This window comes from Chrysochloris asiatica, unplaced genomic scaffold (genome assembly GCF_000296735.1).
Source record: "Chrysochloris asiatica unplaced genomic scaffold, ChrAsi1.0 scaffold00075, whole genome shotgun sequence".
In the NCBI taxonomy this organism is placed as follows: domain Eukaryota; kingdom Metazoa; phylum Chordata; class Mammalia; order Afrosoricida; family Chrysochloridae; genus Chrysochloris; species Chrysochloris asiatica.
In genome coordinates this window covers 13,866,790-13,887,760 of record NW_006408593.1, presented here as the reverse complement: position 1 = coordinate 13,887,760, position 20,971 = coordinate 13,866,790, and the positions used below count along the sequence as shown (strand labels likewise).

General features: G+C 38.6%; 1 protein-coding gene across 1 annotated transcript in view; it reads left to right on the top strand.

The window, feature by feature from the left end:
• Positions 1-20,971, top strand: part of FNBP4 (formin binding protein 4) — a 35,565-nt gene that overhangs the window by 7,875 nt on the left and 6,719 nt on the right. Inside the window, exons 5-12 of the mRNA XM_006865106.1 lie at positions 1,308-1,455; positions 1,561-1,681; positions 5,822-6,163; positions 7,749-7,959; positions 13,114-13,238; positions 14,291-14,395; positions 15,278-15,411; positions 16,395-16,579. Coding sequence (XP_006865168.1) covers positions 1,308-1,455; positions 1,561-1,681; positions 5,822-6,163; positions 7,749-7,959; positions 13,114-13,238; positions 14,291-14,395; positions 15,278-15,411; positions 16,395-16,579 — 1,371 coding nt within the window. The remainder of the gene's footprint in view (positions 1-1,307; positions 1,456-1,560; positions 1,682-5,821; positions 6,164-7,748; positions 7,960-13,113; positions 13,239-14,290; positions 14,396-15,277; positions 15,412-16,394; positions 16,580-20,971) is intronic.

Sequence of the window (20,971 nt, the reverse complement as noted above, 5' to 3'; positions counted from 1 at the left end):
TACCACTGTTGGTCGTTTTGACGTAACTTAGGATTTAATTTTCGGCTTATTTCCTCTTTTGTCTGCTTGTCCCACTCCACAGTCTCCTTTCAGGCCTTTTTTCTAGTTGTAAACAGTTCAGGGCTGGCTGTGGCCGTTTGGTTTTAATTGGACACTGTCTCTTTAAATTTCGAGACGATCTGTGCACATTGTGTAGTGGCACCGGTGCCCACTAGCTCAGGCACCCCTATAGTCACCAGAATGGAGGTGCGCAGACAGTAAGGGACCAATGAATAGATACCAAAAGAAAAGAATGTCCACACCTTTATCTCTGCGGTTCTGCCAGGAGTCTGTGGCCGCTCCAATCTTTACCGCACGTGGTCTCACCCAAGATTGCGGCTCCTGGAGCAGCTGAGTGTCCTTGACTAGAAAGCAATGGATTTCTGCCTTCTGCCACAAATTCCTTCAGCTGTAAGCCTTCCAACCTTCTAAATATAACTTTATATGTGGTTCAGAGTTCTGGGACCATCTCCTGAGCCTGCTTGGTCGGGTAGTCTGTGTTGTTTTTGGCGGAGCTCCTTTACTGCACTTCCACCCGATCCGCCATCTTGTTTGTTCTCTTCGGTGCTTTCGTGTTTAAAGTCATCTAAAGTATAGTCCCTGGGAGTGTGGTGGCTTTATAGGAAAAGCTCTGTAGGATAACCACAGGGTCTGCAGTTCAAGCTCATCAGCCACTCAATGAGAAAAAGAAATGCAGTCCTTAGAGGTGCTCTAGGTATTGAGATTCTTAAAGATAAAACCACAGATGTCTTATCTTGGGAAGTTAATTGCTTACACTTTTAACCAGCAACAGTTTATGACGAGTGAGTAATATCGTAAGGTTTAAAAATACTTTTGGGGTTCAAATGCTTTGATGAACTGGAAAACTTTTAGAACTATTGGTACAGAGATGACTCGGTATGTATCGAGAAAATATTTCTTGCTATGAGACCATTTGTTCTCGTTGAGTGGGGTTTCCCCCAGGGGATGTTTGGCAATGTCAGGAAACTTGTTTGGTTGTCAGAACTGGGAGTATGCTCCTGGTATCTAATGGGTAGAGGCCAGGTATGCTGCTGCTAAATATCAAACTGGTGTGGTGCTGTGAGTTAACTACAGCAACAATACACACAGCAGTCCTCCACAACAAAAAATTACACAATGCAACATGTTAATAGTGCCCAAGTTAAGGAAACATTCTGCTTGGTTTTTGTGGCATAGGGCTGACTTGAAATCGAAGGTCATAACTAAGGAGGAATGAGCTGCTTAAAATTTGTTTTGTTTTCTTCTAGTTGGAATTGAGATGGGAGATTGGCAAGAAGTCTGGGATGAGAACACAGGGTGCTATTATTATTGGAACACACAAACAAACGAAGTGACTTGGGAGTTACCCCAATATCTTGCTACACAGGTGCAGGGGTTACAACATTATCAGCCCAGGTAAGGATACACTTGAAAAGAAATCATTTAGAAGGAAATTAGAGCCTTGAGTTGTGTTGGAAATGTTTGCCTTCTATTTATCTTACTAAATGTATTTCTTTTTAGTTCTGTAGCAGGTGCTGAAGCTAGTTTTGTGGGAAATACAGATGTGGTTACTAAGGAAAAGACGGTTTCTATTTCCAGTAATAAAACTGGACCAGTCATAGCCAAGCGAGAGGTTAAAAAGGTCAGTGTTGCAACTTACCTCCATGTGCTTATTTTCATATCTAAAGAACTTAAGTGGAACCCAGAGAGACTGGCCCTAGTCTCTTCAGGTCTGGAGCTGAACTCACCCTCATGGCTTTATTTTTAGCTAAGCAATAGATAGTCATATAAGGGGGCAATAACACCAGTGAGGTACACACATCTCAGAATAATCAACCATTTGAAATCAAAAGAGCAATATTTATGAAAGATTAGGAAAGGAAATGAAAAACAAAGTGGGAGACGTGATAATATAGTGAGGAGATTGCAGTCAGTAACAAAAGTGAAAATGGTATGAATCGCCTAATGTGAAACTGAGAATCTACTCTGTAAATCTTCACCCAATTGATAATAAAAATTTTAAAAATAACGTAATTGTGACTGAGCACTGTTACAGGAAGCTCATATTGATTTTTATGTTACAGATAAGAAGTAGAATCATTCTGTTTCAAAGATTTTACTTTATTCTGTTTCTGTTTATTATGCAGCATTTATAGGAATTGTCCAGTCTTGTCTGTTTTAGAACTTTAGGATTTTTTTTAATATGAAGATTTCACTACCTTAAAAATAAAAATACACTGTTAGTGCAACTTAATCACTTCATGTACCATCAAAAAGTGGTTATACAATAGTTTAATCTTCACAACTTTTGGAGGGAAACAAGAAAAGTTACTCTGTTGCGGGAAACACACTTTTTATATAATCACACATTTCATTTTAGAAGTATTTCACTTGCCTCTAAATCACCTTCACAGCAAACCTGTGAGGTTATCATCTAACAAAAGAGGAAGGTAACGATTTACCCAGTCATGGGTTCAGCCGACAAAACTGTAGTCTTTTTATGAGTCTACCTCTGTCTTTTACTCATTTGCATGTTTTTAAAAATAGGCATCCACCACTCAACTGTTGGTTTGTCATACTGTGGTAGCTTGCGTGTTGTTGTGATTGTAGAAGGTATGCTACAGTATTTTAAATACCAGCACGTTCACCCATGGTAGACAGGTTTCAGCTGAGTGATAAGACAGACTAGGAAAAAAGAGAGACAGATAACTTCTGAATATTTTGTCACTGAAAACTGTATGAATAGCAGTGGAACACTGTGAGCACCAGATTATTGAATAATGACACATGATGAAGAGCACCAGAATGGGCCCCTCAGGTTGCAAGACACTCAAAATGCAATCAGATGATGGGCCAGATGATGGGCCCCTCAGGTTGCAAGACACTCAAAATGCAATGAGAAAAACTATCTCCTCAAAGTAGAGTTGACCATGATGATGAGAATGGGGTAAAGCCTTTGGGACCTTCATTGTGCTGATGGGCAACAACTCAATGAAGAGAACGAGCTGTAAACAATAATCAGAATATAAAATGTGTTAAGTCTGAATCTAGGAAAATTGTAATTTGTCAAAAATGAATGCAATACATAAACATGGTTATCCTAGGCATTAGTGATCTGAAATGAACTGCTGGTATTGGCCATTTTGAATCTGATAATCACATGGTTTACTGGGAATGAGAAATTGAAGAGGAATGGCATTGCATTAATCATCAAAAAGAATGTATCAAGATCTGTCTTAAAGTACAACGCTGTCTGATAGGATGATACCCAAACGTCTACAAGGAAGACCAGTTAATACCACTATTAATTCAGGTTTATGCACTAATTACTAAAGTCACTGATGAAATCAAAGAATTCTATGAACTTCTTCAGTCTGAAATTGATCAAATGTGCCATCAAGATGTGTTAATTACTGGCAATTATAATGCAAAGGTTGGAAACAGGAAGGATTAGTAGTTAGAAAATACTTTCTTGGTGATAAAAAAATGATGATGGAGATTGCATGATGGAATTTTGCAAGGCCAATGACTTGTTCATTTCAAATGCCTTTTTTGGACAAGTGTACTCATGGACCTCACCAGATGGAATACACAGAAATCAAATTGACTACATATATGGAAAGACACATTGGAAAAGCTCCTCATCATCAGCCAAAACAAGGCCAGGGCAGACTGGAATATAGCATCAATTGCTCATATGCAAGTTCAAGCTGAAGCTAAAGAAAATTGAAACAAGTCCACTAGAGCCAAATTATGACCTTGAACATAATACACCTGAATTTAGAGATCATCTGAGGAACACATTTGATGCATTAGACCAGAAGAGTAGTGGGATGACATCAAGACCATCATACAAAAGAGTAATCTGATAGTTTGATGAACTTGACCTACATCTATGGATGCAGTAGCTCAAAAGAGGGAATAAATCTTTACAGCGAGGATCATTCCCACCCCCTCTATATCTATACACAGAGTAGACAGGGATGGGCAACTTGGACATTAGCTACCCAAAATGGTGGGGAGAGGGGCTACAAAGGCAAGAAGTGGCTTATAAGCTTTCAAGAGGGAGCCTAAATCCAGAGGACGCGGAGGAAGGTAGAATCTCCACTGAGTAGTATCCAGTTTGTCTGTCTGGGCCTAATGAAAGGAGATGAAGGTAGCTCCCTTGTAGTACAATGGTGAATAATTGTTATCGGAACTCACTGCAAGGGTTGGAAATGTAAAGGTGGACGTTTTGTAGCAAAAGGAGGTGCGTGATTTGACTATGCAGTCCAGGAGCTAAGGTCCCTGGAACCATCACGGGAGAAGAGCAACGTGTGAGACCCTACCCAGAGAAACAGTGACGCCAGAGGTGGAGGCAGAGACCATGACGTGGAGAGATGGAGCAGCTGGTGACTCTAGACTCAGAGAGGGAGAGGAATTGTGTGCTGATGACTGGGGAGTAGGTTTGCAGGGTATACTCTTTGGTTAGTTGATGATACATGGAGGGGATTATAACTATGGCAATGAAACAATATACAATAGGATGAATATAAAGCTAATGTTCTCCCATGTAAACTAGCATAATTCACAATACAACATTTAAAAATAAATAAAGTGCACCTGCCCCCCCCCCCAAAAAAAAAGAGCATCATAAAGGGAGAAAGCAAAAGGTCATTAAAGCAAATGGAAGAAAGAGGAAGTCAAAGATCTGAACAGAAAATTTTGAAGTTCAACTTAAATATTATAATGAAACGTGCAAGAGTTTGAGTCAGGCTAAGGTGGTGCATCTGATCTAAATCATGATAAAGTAGTGCTTACGAATCGGGCTGCTAACCTCAGAGTCAGCAGTTCAAAACTACCAGCTGTTTTGCAGGAGAAAGATGAGGTTTTCTGTTCCATAAAGATTTACAGCCTTGGAAACCCTGCATACAGGATCACTGTGAGTCCAAACCAGCTCCACAGCACGTAACTACCACTACCACCACATAAAAGGAGCTCTGGTAAAGTAGTGGTTACGAATTGGACTGCTCATCTCACAGTCAGAAGTTCAAAATTAACAGCTGTTTCGCAGGAGAAAGATGAGACTTTTTGCTGCCGAAAAGATTTACAGCCTTGGAAACCCTGTGCAGGGTCGCTATGAGTCGGAACTGACTCCATGGCACCACCACCACATATGCATGTGAAAGTTGGACAGTGAATAAAGACCATAAAAGAATTGATGCATTTGAGTTATGCTATTGGGAAAGAATTATTAAAAGTACTACGGACTTTCAAAAAAAAATAAACGTGTTGGAAGAAGTACAGTCAGGATGTTCTTTGGAAACCAGGATGGCCAGGCTTCATCTCACATACTTCAGAGATATTATCAGGAGGGACCAATCCCTGGAGAAGGATATCATGTTTGATAAAGTAGAGGATCAGAAAAAAAGAGGAAGACGCCCCCAACGAGATGGATTGACACAGTGGTGTTAGCAATGGGCTCAGGTGTACCAGCGATTGTGACCTTGGTGTGGGACTGGGCTGTGTTTTCTGTTGTGCAAAGGGTAGCTATGAGTCTGTCGACTAGATGACACCTAACAAAACAAGAATAGGCAGGGAATATATATGAAATAGATTGTATTTCATCCACTGCCTTCCAAGAGTAACAGAGTTGTAAGTAGATAGTACAAATACACATAGTAATCTAGTGAGAGTTGGTGATGTGTGAGTATTTAGCAATGGAAAAATAGTATTAACATGAGTAGTTGAATATAAATGCTGGTGAGAATTAAGTGAAATTACATTATTTCCTTTTTTATAGGAAGTAAATGAAGGAATTCAAGCGCTTTCCAATAGTGAGGAAGAGAAGAAAGGGGTGGCAGCCTCCCTGCTTGCCCCTTTATTACCTGAGGGAATAAAGGAAGAAGAAGAAAGATGGAGAAGAAAAGTAATATGTAAAGAAGTAGAGCCTGTTTCAGATGTGAAGGAAGCAAGTACAACAGAAGAAGAAGTAGCAACAGTAGTAAAGCCACAGGAAATTCTAATGGACAATTTAGAAGACCCTTCTCAAGAGGATCTTTGTAGTGTTGTTCAGTCTGGAGAAAGTGAGGAGGAAGAAGAACAAGATACTCTTGAATTGGAGCTGGTTTTAGAAAGGAAAAAAGTAAGTGTTAATAGAAGTTAAAGTACACTTTTCCCCTCAAATCTGTTCATACTGGGGCATCATTGTGCACAATTTACCATGATTGTTGTTGGGATTTTTTTAATCCTTTCATTTAAGTGACTTTTAACTGCAGATCTATAGTTCTCTTGTCTATTTAAGGATATGTAACAGTAAGCAAAGAAACTTTAATCTCTTTAACAAATGAACATTGTAAATGCTTGTGGCAACTCAGTTTTTAACCTAAGCTGCAAGGTGACAGTGATCAACCATTGTATTATATTGGAAATTATTAGTAGAAAACTAAGAAATACTTTTAATTAATAACTCTTCCTTTTAAAAAGATGTCTACACAGTCTACTTTTGTCTTTAAAAAACCCTTAAAAGTAAGGTAAATCATAACAGGTGTTAGAACCAGGTCTTTGAACCGGTTTCCCAGTTTAGTCAGGGCCAACGAAATGAAACCAGGCCAGAATACCGTTTGAAAAATGTGGGTGCCTGAAACAAGAATTAGTGTGGGGAAATTCTGTGGAGAAGCCCTGGAATAAGAGACTTATAAGAAGCAGAATGAACCCTTTCAAAGGGATCATGATACAGGAGACTAGACTATTGCCAGAACTGAGAAGTGACACACATTCTAAACTCTGCAGTTGAACAGGGCACCTTTAAGAAAAGTTATAGAAAAGGAGCCCTGGTGGGGAAATGAATGGTTAAGTGCTTGACGGACAGCCCAAGGTCAGTAATTTGAACCCACCAACAGCTTCCCAAGAAAGAGATGTTGCATTCTGCTTTGGTAAATATTTTCCACCTTCAAAACCGTATGTGGTGGGGCAGTTCTGGTCTGTCTTACAGAATCAGAATGAATCAGAATCAAATTGGACAGGTTTGTTTTTACATTTCTTTAAAATTTTAGGAAAAAAATACAACTCCAAATCCATTGCTACCAAGTCAGTTCCAATCATAGCAAGAGACCCCATGTTGCGCAGTAGAACTTCTGCATAGGGCTCTCTTTGCTATTATCTTTATAGAAGCAGATTAACCGGCTTTTCTTTCAGGACACTGCCAGGTGGATTTGAACTGCTAAGCTTTAGGTTAGTTAGTGCAGAGGATTTACATCACCCAAGGAACCAGGCACCAGTCATAGAGAAGGATTAAGTCAGCTTCCTGTTAGGCACAGTATTAGGTGTGTTGTCTATTTGTGGCTCACTAGACTCTAGCCCTTTCAAATCAATATTCATTACTAGGATCATGCTGTTGTTTTTAGGTGCCATGGAGTCGGTACCGACTCATAGCGACCTTATGTACAACAGAACGAAACACTGCCCGATCCTGGGCCAACCTCACTACTGTTGCCACGCTTGAGCCCATTGATGCTGCCACTGTGCTAATCCATCTCGCTAGGGGTCTTCCAGTAAGCATTTATTGAGTAGTATTATGAGTATAATACTCAGCTCTAATGAAAAAATGTATTAAATGCTGCCTGCCTTAAAAGGTTTTAAGAACATAGTGCTGTCTACCATTCTTGTTCATTTGTTTGAGTGCCTGAATACAGTCAGTGAAACTCACTTTATTGTGCTGTTACTTTTAGGCAGAGCTGCGAGCCTTGGAGGAAGGAGATGGTAGTGTGTCAGGGTCTAGCCCATGTTCTGATATCAGCCAGCCAGCGTCACAAGATGGAATGCGTAGACTTATGTCTAAAAGAGGAAAGTGGAAGTTGTTTGTTCGAGCTGCCAGTACAGAATCCACCAGCCGAAGTTCTAGCAAAACTGGACAAGATACTCCAGAAAATGGAGAAATTGGTAATTCATATTTTCCTGAACTTTACAGTTGAAAGCCATCGAAGGGAGACAGACCCAGCTTTCCCTTTTTTATTCCCTCTTCAGTACTAAGTATACTTTGATCCCTTTGGGAAAGTGCAAAGAAGGAAGCGCCTTCCACTTCTCTACCATCTTTTTTTCCCTTGCTTCATGACCTCCTCCTGGGGAGGGAAGTAAATGTCTGAAAGACTGGCTGCCTTGGGTCATGTATTCACTATTGCATGGACATGATTTCTTCAAAAGCAGAAAAAAACAGTGCCACCCCACTTTTTAAATTCTTTTTAAATATTTTGCCCCTGTAGTAGCTTTTATCTGTCTGAGAACGGTGCGCTCTCCTTTGTACTCTTTACTTGGTAAGCAAGTTAGGCCAGGCCTTTCTCTGACAAGCCCCGTCTTCTGTTCTCTGTGTACAAGTTTTGCAGCCTCTGGGTGTTGGGTGAGTAGACAGTTTGGTTCTGTTGCGAGGACCCAGTTTATCTTCATTCAGGGTCAGGGAGGACAAGCTCGGCTGCATTGTTCCAATCTAGATCAGAGAGCTGTGACAAAAACTCATATTTTATTTTAATCTCCATTTGACCTAATTCTGTAGCGGAAAGGTTAGCAGTGCATTCTGAACACCAAGCACATTTTGAGTACGCCTAGCAATAAAACACCAATGTAGGTCATGATTTAAAAAAACAAGCCCTACAGGTAATACATTAATGCAAACATACTTGCTTAGAAATTTTCTTTTTAATGAAGAACATGAAGTAGAATTATAAAAGTTCCCTTTACTGTTCCTTATTTTCATTTTCTATCCTTGAAGTCTTAGTTTCTCTTGTCTTAAAATACATATATTCTTCCAGACCTTTTTCTCTTAACATACATGTATGTATATGTGTGTATGCACGCACATATGTTTTTAAACTAATTTCATAACCTTGTTTAACTTTATCCTATTGAAGGACATTTAAATCGTGTCCATTTTTAACTTTTAAAAGTAATGCTGCATTTTTATTATCAAAATTTTAAGCTACTAACATAACATGTCCATTGTTACAAGAGTTTTGTCAATTGTGATTTTTTACAGTGGAATGCTTCCACAGTAATGACATGTGTGTACCATGATTACATGCATCAACATAGGTTAATGTTGAACAAAAGGTCATAGAAAAGTGTTAATATTCTATATGTATAAGTTAGGTAATAGACAAAATACTGTGCTTTAAAATCTATCTGCATATGGTTGGACTAAAGCAAAGACCTACTAGACTGTAATAACCGTCAAGATAGAGGTCATGTTGACATGACAGGGAACCAGTGGAGAGTAGGATAGTAGTGGCAGAGAGGTCTGTCAGGGTGCTGGTTGTTCTTGTTTGGTGCCATCAAGTTGGTACCGACTCATAGCGACCTTATGCACAGCAGGACGAAACACTGCCTGATCGTGAGCCACCTCACTACTGTTGCCACACTTGAGTTCATCGATGCTGCACTTGGCCAATCCATCTCTCTGGGGGTCTTCCTCTTTTTCTCTGACTCTCCACCTTACCAAACATGATATCCTTCTCCAGCAACTGGTCCCTCCTGACAGTTTGTCCGAAGTATGAGAGACAAAGTTTGGCCATCTTGGCTTCCAAGGAGCACTCTGGCTACACTTCTTCCAAAACGGATCTATTAGTTCTTTTGGCAGCCCGTGGCACTTTCAATATTCTCCTCCAACACCATAATTCAAAAGCATCAATTTTTCTACTGTCTTCCTTATTCACTGTCCAGCTTTCACATGTATAAGGGGGTTATTGGAAATACCATTGTTTGGGTCAGGCGCACCTTAGTCCTTAAGCTGACATCTTTGCTCTTCAATACTTTAAAAAGGTCTTATGTGGCAGATTTGCCTAATGCAACACATCGTTTGATATCTTGACTGCTGCTTCCGTGAGTGTTGATAATTGATCCAAGAACACATAGTTCAATGTACAAATACTCTGTAAACATTCTGGTACATTTATTTTATGTGTGCATTTTAGTATTACTACCCTTGTCTGTCATTGTCATATTGACAACGTCAATGTGGTGCTCTGGTAGCATAGTGGTTACGACTCGGGCTGCGAACCTTAAGGTCAGCGATTTGAAACTACCAGCTGCTCTGCGGGAGAAAGATGAGGCTTTCTACTCCCGTAAAGATTTACACCCTCAGAAACCCTGTACAGGGTCGCTATGGGTCAGAGCTGACTCGATGGCACTTAACAACAACCCTTGTCTGTCAACGTGTTGTACTGTGGCGGCTTATATATTGCTCTGAGTCTGGAAACTATGCCACCAGTATTTAAAATAGCATCAGGGTACGCCCATAGTGCGACAAGTTTCATCTGAACTTCCAGATTAAGACACACTAAGTGGAGAGGCAGACTGCTTCTGACTGTTTATCCACTAAAAGCCTTATGAATAGCGGTGAAACACTGTCAGATACTACCAGAATTTTGTGAGATACGTTGCCAAAGGATGAACTCCTCCTCAGAGTAGAGTTGACCATAATGATGCAGATGTAGTAAAGCTTTTGGGACCTTTATTTGCTATGGGTGCACAACTTAAAATGAGAAATAGTTGTAAACATCTTTAATAACCAGAATATGGAACATACCAGACAACATACACAGAAATAAAATTGACTATATCTCTGGGAAGAGACCGTGGAAAAGCACCATGTCATAAGCCAAACCCAGGCCAGGGACCAAATATAGAACAGTGCATCCAATAATTTCTCAGATACAAGTTCAGGCTGAAGCTGAATTTAATTAAATCTGTAAGAGCCAAAGCAAGACCTTGAACATAGCCTACCTGAATTTAGAGATAATCTCAAGAACACCATGTAAGAAGAAAGCAGAAGGTCATAAAGAAGACAAGAAAGAAGGAAAAGACCAACATGGATGTCAGAGAGACTAAAGTTTGCCCTCCAGCACAGAGATGTTAAAGCAGATGGAAGACTGAGGAAGTACAGAGAGCTGAACAGAAAACTTCAGAGGCTAGCTTGAGAAGACAGAGTTAAATATAATGAAATGTGCAAAACCCTGGAGTTAGAAAACCAAAAGAGAAGAACACACTCAGCTTTATTAAGTTGAAGGAACTGAAGAAAAAATTTAAGACTTGATTTGTAATATTTAAGGATTCTATGGGCAAAGTGGCAGCATCAGTGGTCTCAAGCGTGGCAATGATAGTGAGGTTGGCCCAGGATTGGGCAGTGTTTCGTTCTGTGCATAAGGTCACTATGAGTCAGTACCGACTCAATAACACCTAACAACAACAACATGGGCAAAATATTGAATGATACAAAAAGTTTCAAAATCGGGTAGAAGGAATATACAGTTATTGTACGAAACAGAAATGGTCGATGTTCAACTGTTTCAAGAGGTAGCATATGGTTAAAATCAAGAGCCAGTGGTACTGAAGGAAGAAGTCCAAAGTGCACTGAAGGCATTGACAAAGAACAAGGCTCTGGGTGATATCATTGCTGATGTCAGATGAGTCTTGGCTAAAAGCAGAGAATACTAGAAAGATGTTTGCCTGTGCTTTACTGACTGTGAAAATCCTTTCTGTTGTGTGGATCATGAAACGTTATGGACAACATTGTGGACAATGAGCATTTCAGAACACTTAATTGTGTTCTTGAACCTGTACATAGTTTAAGAGGCAGTCATTCGAACAGAACAGTGGGGCACTGATTGATTTAAAATGAGTAAAAGTGTGCGCCAGGTTTGTATTCTTTCACCATATTTATTCAGTTTGTACGCTGCACAAAGTATCTGAGAATCTGGATTAATATGAAGAAAAATGTGGCATCAGGATTAGAGGAAGACTCATTAATAATTTGAGATATACAAGTGATACAGCCTTACTTGCTGAAAGCATCAAGGACTTAAAATATTGATTTTGATCTTCATCAGTATTTTAAGTTTTAGCTTTCATTATAGAGAAAACATTCATGTTTTCAAAGACGTCATTTAGCTTGGATCCAGTTATCAACACTCATGGAAGCAGCAATCAAGAAATCAAATAATGTATTGCTTTAGGCAGAGATGTCAGTTTGAGGACTAAGGTGCTTCTGGACTGATAAAAAAACAAAGAAAGCTGTGTTGGGAAAACTACAGCCAGAATGCCCTTGAGAATCCAGGATGGCCAGTCTTCATCTCTGGTACTTAAAACCAGTCCCTGGAGAGGGAGGGACATTATGTTAGGTAAAATGAAGGGTCAGTGAAAAAGAAGAAGACTCCCAACAAGATGGATTGTCACAGTGGCAACAGAAGTGGGCTCAGGCTTATCAAGGATTGTGAATATGGTACAGGACTGGGCAGCGATTCTTTCTGTTGTGCATAAAGTCGCTATGAGTCAGAACCAACTCAACGACACCCAACAGCAAGCGATAGTGTAGATCACCAGATTTCTGTTGCTACATCAAGGGGAATAAGCATTTTACTATGCTGCTTCCTTCCTAATGGCGCTCAAATGTTTAAGGCTTTGAGCTCTGTTATCAGTGCTGCTGTCGAGTTGGTTTGGACTCATAGTGACCCTGACCTTATATGGGGTTTCCAAGAAGTGAGTGGGTTTGAACTGCCAACCTTGTAGTTTGCAGTCCAGTGCTGATCCTACAGCACCACACAAGGTGGTGCTTTACGTCATTGAAAAAAGTCTTTTAACTGCTACAAAAAGATTTCTAATACAAAATTGAGTTATAAGTAAATAGGTGATAGATTTTGTTTTACACAGTTTAAAAATACAGAAAATGTACTGGTGAGGAAACAAAAGGAGAGCCAGGGTCATTATAAGGTTACTCCATAAGTTCATGAAAAAAATGGAATTAAAGAGATAAGGGAAATTTACCACAGACTTTTGAAGTCTCCTTGAATCTCAGGTTTGATATCTAGCTTTTGTAAGTATATAGGTTAATGTGGTAGAGTAGGGTAAATTTTATAGATTGATTCTTTTATAAAAGTGATTATAAAGAATAATTCAGTTTTGCTTTATGTTTGGCCATTATTAGGGCTTCTGTAACAGATAATGAAGAGATAGGCAAGGAGAGAACCAATAAATAACCTGCTATAGGACTAGAAACAGATAGATGGGACTCTATCAGTATTGTCGTTTAATTTATGTTTCTTTTTGCAGCAATTGGTGCTGAAAGTTCAGAAAAAATTGAAGAGAATTCAGACAAAGAGATGGAAGTTGAAGAATCTCCAGAGAAAATAAAACTACAAACAGCACCTAAAGTAGAAGAAGAACAGGATTTAAAAGTATGATTTATTACTGAGTGCAATTTGATAAATAAGTATTAGAAAAACTTGATAACCGTTAAAACTATTTTATCTTCCTATTAGCAAGCAGGAGAGGTAATCTTTGTCATCTCCAAATATCAGTCATTTACTTGGTTAGGTAAAAAGGTCCTACTTAAAGATCAAGTTAAGAAATTATTAAACTGGCTTCATAGAGAGAAATGATATAAAATTAAATTGTATGTGCTGGATTATATTCCTTCACATAAAGTCTTCAACTGAAAAGCAGTAACTTATCAGATAGACTGGTTCCATAGTTTAAAAAGTGCTAAAAAGACTAAAATTTGCAGATCTGATTTCCTATATGAACTACTTCCATATTTCTGACCTAATCTTATGGGGAAAATTGGGCCAAGAAGTGATTGACTATTTAAGGGTAGTCTTGAAAAAAACACTTGGCATATCCTTTGACCTAAATGAGTTTATCCAGCCACTAGCTACTGTACAGCCATGTAATAGGGATTGGGAAAATTAGTTTTTGTTTCAGTATATGGGTAGTATAAATAATTAGTAAACAGATAAAGGACATCTTGAACAATGTTGTTGTTAAAGTGCTGTTGAGTCAGTTCTGACTCATAGCAACCCTGTATAGGGTTTTCAAGGAGTGGCTGGTTGGGTTTGAACCACCAACCTTGTGGTCCAGTGCTATATCTCATTGTGAATTACATTATTCAAGATCTGTTGTCAAATGCTGAATTCCATCTTGTGTTAGAATGTATACTGTTGGTGTAAGTATATGATGCATTTGTGCTGAAGTCCATCATGTGTTAGAATGTATAGTGATGGTGTAAGTATATGATTTTGCATTTGATTCTGGTGAACTGTCATTGATCACTTTGTTCTGAATTTATACATTAAATTTTTGCCTTCTATGTTAACTGCTTAGATGATACTGTTTGAAGAATGCTATTTATAGAATGACTTACGCTTTTAGTATCTATAGTAATAAATGGAAGGTTTCACATAGTAAAAAAAATATTGTTGATTTTATTTTTCTCTTTCCTGTCCTACAGTTTCAGATTGGCGAACTGGCAAATACCCTGACCAGTAAATTTGAATTCCTAGGCATTAATAGACAATCCATCTCCAACTTTCATTTGCTGCTCTTACAGACTGAGGTGATTGAGCCATTGTTTGTATTATGAACAGTGTTTGAATGAGATGATGTGTGTATGTGAGTATCTGTTATGTTTGTGTTTCATTGTAAAGTTAAATTCTAAATTTGGTGCATGTATTAGCTACCAACCCAACAGATTAGGCTATATATCAGCCAAAGGAAAATTCTATAAAGATAAATACTTAAGAGTTTGTGATATGAAAATGCCTGCTACAGTAAAGGAGTCCTAGTGTGGTGCTGTAGGATAAACTGGACCACAAGGTCAGTGGTTCAAACTCAATAGCTGCGCCTTGGAAGCCCTCTCCAGGGTCGCTGTGAGTCAGAACCAACTCGACAGCACTTAACAACAACAAAAACTACAGTAAAACTTGTGAAAGCTGGAAATTCTAAGAACTTATAGAAGGAAAACTCATATATTTTCCATTAAAACAAGCAATAGAAAAGTGGCTGCTCTACTATCAAAGGCGGAAAACTTGCAAACCAGAAAAAAAATGAGGCAGTCCTGTCTACTTCCAGCTCTCTGAGATTTCCTGTAAATACAAGGGGAGAAAAATCCTGAGTCTATATGTAATCTGCATATTTTATCAAATAACTAAGGAAAACAATATACTCCAAAGAAGTGGATAAATTTCTGATATTCATTTTTCAAAATTAAAGAGTTGGCAGTATAAAAATGTACTGGGGCCCAGCCCCAGTTTTTACAACTCTCCAGAGTAAACAAGATTGCTTTTTGAAAATGCAGTGGGTTTCTTCTCCACTCACCCTCTCTTTTGCCAGAGCGTGGAGATACAAGTGTTATACCGGAGGACTTGTGTCCCTTTGACCTCTCTCACCTGACATCATAGCAGCTCTTAACCCTACTTCTCCATGTATTTAACTCTAGACTCGGATTGCGGACTGGCGGGAAGGGGCTCTTAATGGAAGCTACCTTAAACGAAAACTTCAGGATGCAGCAGAACAACTAAAACAGTATGAAATAAACGCCACTCCTAAAGGCTGGTCCTGCCACTGGGACAGGTACGCACTCTTCTCCCCTTTTCACCTTTCACCTTTGACATCTCAGACATGATTTGTGATCACCACCACCTGACGACGTGACAGCCTGTCTGGAGACTGAGAGCAGCTGCAGATAGCGGTGCTGGGCAGGCAGAGCACCACAAGCACTTTTACAGTTTGGGCCAGCCACACATTGGAGAAACAAAAAACAATGTTTAAAGTGTTCCATGTAACGGATTTTTTCCCAAGATTGGACAAGCTGGTGTTTACTCTCCAGAGTGTTGCACGGAGTAGGGCGGGCTTGGGGGTTAAGCGCATGCGAGAGCTCTGTGCGCTTTACAGGACCTCTGGAAGCAACTACTCCTGATTAACCTCGGCGAAGTTAAGGAAAGCTTCATGGCTGAAGATGTGAATGAAGAACAAGATTACTATCTTCTGCCAGCAGGTCAGATGAAAATATTTCTTTTTATATTTGGCTTTTCTTGATTTTTTTTTTTTTTTTTTCGTTATTTGAAATCTTTGCTCTTTTATTTTTCAGCTCCCAGATCCTCTCCCTCTCTTTAGCTTTCACTGTGTTTGATACCAAGAGTATGAAATGTGAATGCCACGATCCAAGAGGGGAAGAGGCACCTTTCACAAACTTCGTTGTTCTCTTCTTGGAAGGGAAATTAGTGTTATAGGCGATTGAGTCCCTTCAATCATGACACTTGAAGCCCTGTGAAGCATTGGCAAAAAAAAGAGAGAGAGAGAGATGTTTTCTAAGTCATCTGTTGTAGAGGACTCAGGGCTGTATTCACAGAGCTGCTGGCAGTGCAAATAGCTTTGAATTATCCTTGGCTCTCCATCCTCAATTGTCAAAGCTCTTTGTTGCCTTTGTGAATAGCAGTCCATTAAGAAGAGGTTCGTCCCTGTGAGAGCAGACTGCTGTCCTGGGACAGGACCAAATGGAGTGTCTTTGTAGGAGAATAGATTTTAAAACATGTGTTTTCTTTCTTGTGATTTAGGGATCATAGACGATATTTCTATGTAAACGAACAGTCGGGCGAGTCTCAGTGGGAGTTCCCAGATGGTGAGGAGGAAGAGGAAGAAAGCCAAGCACAAGAAAGTAGAGACGAAACTCTTCCTAAGATTTTGAAAGACAAAACTGGCACTGATTCAAATTCTGCAGAATCCTCCGAGAATTCCACAGGTGGGACAGTTCACCCTGTACTCATTAGAAAAGATATCAGAGGTGGGGGAAATGTGTTACTTTGTATTTATCTATATTACGTTGAAGCTTTTCATAATATAAGCTTCTAACTGAGAAATAGAATGGATGAATTACTGGAATAAAAACCACTAAGGCAATAAAAGGTTGGCGGTCAACATGCTATTGCTATACTAGATCAAATACTGTTCAAAGATGGAATGATGAGCCAGTATGTTTTGACTAGCCTTTTGCTACTTTCATGCTGTTGATTTCCAAAAAGAGGAATGTTAATTAATACCAAGATACTAGAATTAGTGAACTGTCAGTGTCTACATGCAGTAATATACATTTGAAGTGCATTTCTATAGAAAAAAAATTCAGAAATTGGCTCATTCCATTTAAAGTAGGTGCCATAGGCATTTCATTTAATTACACACATTTTTATTTCAAAGTGTACTTTCATAGCTCCTCAGTTTCTCTGAGGATCTCATGGCTCAGCACAAAGAACCACGGTTTGATTGCCACAATGGGAATGTTTCATAGATATTCTGAAACATTCAGCTTTTACAAAGAAGCCACAGCTATTTGTGATAAACAGAAAATACCCAATTTTTTTCCCCTCTAAGTCCATTTTCTTTGGATGACAAAAATAAGTGAATAATGTAACATAAGTCAAGGCTGATAACCTTTGATCTTAACCCTCATAGCTGTTCATTAAAACAATACAATTGAAGGCAAAAATCTGTGGAGCGCTTTCTAAAGTAATGCATCTTTAAATATGTGAAATTAATTGGTAATATAGGGACTGAATGGCTAATGCTTTTCTTCTCTGCTTTTTCAAAAATGTTGCTTTCTATTCTACTGGATCCCCCGCTCCCAGTAGAAAATTTCGGTTGTGTACTAAATGAAATTAGTAATGTACCAAATCATCTATTCTGTTCTTAAATGGCCTATGAATCTTTATCAGCTCACTCTAAATGAAAAGTTGTATATGACTGCTGAAATCAGTTTTAAAACTAACAAGAGCAGATACGATTTTCTGCTACTACCCATTTCTCAACTTGTAGAGTATTTCACATCTCTTCTATGAGGAAATTTTCTTTTGAGTACTTTTCCTCTGCCTTTCGTAAAAATGCTAGACACATGTAATAAGAAGTTGACTATTTTGTTTGTTTGCTTTTTAATAATTGGTGAACTGAAGAGGCTTGTGGGTAGGAGATGCCGCTCCTAATGAATGTCATAGTGGGTTTTTTTTTTATTACAATTTAAAAAAAATCTTTTCTCATATGTTCCAAAGGTTATTTTTCTTAAGGTTCTTTCTGTAAGTACTTCAGGATAAAGTGTTATTTTCGTCCTTTGTTCATGGCACAGTTGTGAAAGAAAGCCCTTGAGCCATCTGATAAAAACGTCATTAGTACTGTAGGAAACAGGCATGGACAACTCTAGCTGTGAGACAGTCTCTTTATTGAGACTCTAGAACCACATGATAAACTTGTGGTTCTGTCTAGATAAAACCTCAATCTCATATTAAGATCTTTGGGATTTAAAAACAATATTGAGCATAACTATTTTAAGCCTGCAAAAGAGAGTTTCTTTAAGTATATGCTCTTGGCTCTGGAGTTCATATAAAATCATTAATTAAGTGAGAAAATTTAAGATACAAGGATTTTCTCGGTTTTCTAAGTAATTTTTCATCCATGGTTATTATTTCAGTGTTGGAATTGAACATTTCTTATTAAAATAAAACTAGCCAATTGTCATCAAATGGACCTGAGGTGTGTCTGAGTGAAACTGTCTCCCGCACTGGTTCCTTGGTGTATTGGAAGCAGATCACCAGGCCTTACTGCTGAGATGCATCTGAGTGGATGCTGCAGCCAGGCGTCATCACCTAGGGACTCTCATGTCTCTAACTTGTCTGGCTGGGCTCTTTGTCAGTTTAATTTTTTTTAAATCTGATTGTGGTACTGTTTGTATAATAATTTTCTGTTGTAAATTGCTAATCTGGCCTCTTACATCAAAATACCAAATGATTTCTGCTCTGGGAAGATATAGGGAAACAGTAAAAACAGGCTGCATATAAATGAAAATAAAGATGCATAGAAAAAGAAGTTCTTGCAGAACTCAGAGTTTGAATTCCTATACTATTGCATATACTGAAAAGCCATATGTGGAAGTTCTTTGTGTTTCAGATAAAAGAAATGTTGAATAGTTACACTTATTTTGGGATTCAGTTACCAAGTTGAAAAGTGCCTTTTGTTTGCCACAGAATTTATGAAGTCTAATTTAATCTAATATTGGCATAAAGTTTAATTCTGATTACTTTTGCTAGAGTGTGAACCACATTCACCTTGAGTTTTTCTGCTTGGCAGTGTATCACCATCGCGTAGTATTGATATTACATTATGATTCTAGATGAGAAACTTATAATGTGTAAAATCTGACTTGTGGCCATTTACCATATGTTGTGATTAGTTTTGTGGAAGGAAGTTTAATGTGTTGTTAATCTTCCATTATTTATTATCATGGTATCCAAGTACTCTTCGTATATGATTCTGTCACCGGGCTGTGTGCCCAGAGTATGTTTTAAGTCTGTAGATTTAGATGTGACGGGACACAGAACTAGCAAGTAATTTTAAAAGTCCTTTAGCTGGAAAACTGCGTTCTGGTTTTCTGGTGTAATTTTTAGTACCCTTTTCCTAGCAGCATCTCAATTGTGTAGCTGTTTACACACCTTATCATTTATGTGTTCTTTTAAAAGTAAAACTACTGTGAAGTCAAATGGCTCTCCTTCACGCTATCTTTACCTCTTTGAGTGATGGTAGTATAGTATGTTGTTGAGTGCCACTGAGTCAGTTCTGACTCATAGTAAACCCTGTATAGGGTTTTTGAGGAGAAGCTGGTGGGTTTGAACCACCACCTTGTGTTCAAATTGACCTTGCAGTCTAGAGTTTTTCCTACAGCACCACACCAGGACTTTGATACAGTATAGTTGTACTAACTGGTAGTATTCTTTTGGAGTCAGTTCCAACTCAATGTGGAGATCCTGTATCTGGTTTCCATGATTGTAAATCTTTATGGGAGCAGAAAGCTTCATCTTTGTCCTCCAGAATGGCTGGTAGTTTCAAACTGCTGACCTTGAGGTTAGCAGCTCAATTCATAATGAATACACTACCAGAACTCCTTAGTTGTACTTTGAATAGGGTTGTGAAAGTCCTTCTCCTTGCCCTCGTGCCTTTTATCATCTAACTCTTTGTAACCCACCACTCTGAACACAAAATTTCACAGGTGAGAGATGAGATTTATTTAACTGAAATTTCTAGAGGTCTTGGACTCAGGACTTTTCACCAGGACATTCTGGTAAAATAAAAAGCACTAGAATGAGAGTCCGACCTGAGATTTCGTTCGGGCCTGGCCACTAAGAGTTGTATAATCTTGGTTATTTCCATTCCCTCCTGGTTTCATCACCTTTTAAGAGGGGGTTGAATGAGATGATTGCTCATGTTTCTTCTACTCCTAAATTCTATGATTTTTAGGGAGAAAATCCCCTTCAACAATCCTGGGATATATTTCTAATAGTCCCAATATTGTGAAACTTCCCTATTGACGATAAAGAGGGATGGGGAAGGCTACAAGTAAGTATATCCTCCTATTTTCTCTTACCTTTAAAGCTGTTCCTCTCAGGGAAAGGACCACAGTTAGCTGTGGTATTTGTAAAATTTGAAAGAAGCTTATCCTGAAGACTTTCAGACTAGCCATAATTTCTTGTCTCTAAGCATTGGCAACAATTTCCGTTTCTCTGCATATTCACCTATTTTTTTATCCTCTAGACACTATTTACCTTGAAGATTTGTGCCCCTAAATATCCCTTTTGTCATCACAAAAATAAAAATTACCCAACTTGATTTTGTGTTGCTGTGATCTGACAAATGAATATAATTCACACAAAGGTGTGGAAGAATGATAGGCTTGACAGGTGCACCCTACAAATAGATGTTTTAAATTTAGTGGCCCACATTAACCAAAATGAGGAGAATTTGTGTGTGATAAATGGATAATTCTTTGGGTCATCTCTAATCTCTTACTCAGTACTCTAAGAAATAAAACATGGAATCAGTGTTGTAATTGCATATTACTTAACACCTCCTTTTTTGAAATAAAAAAAACCCCAAAAAACCCAGTGTTTTGTCTTCTAGTTGTGTGTGTTGAAACTGCATAAATGAAATTAAAATCTCCAAACTACAGATGACAATGAATGATGAATTTCTCATTTTGTTAAAGTGCTTCATTTGCTCAAGCATAAATCTGTGCCCAAAGACTAAGGCTTTGGCCTTAGTTTAATAGTGTGTCCTGTCCCATATTTTCTGTTATATTTTAAGTCATTAATTATTAAGC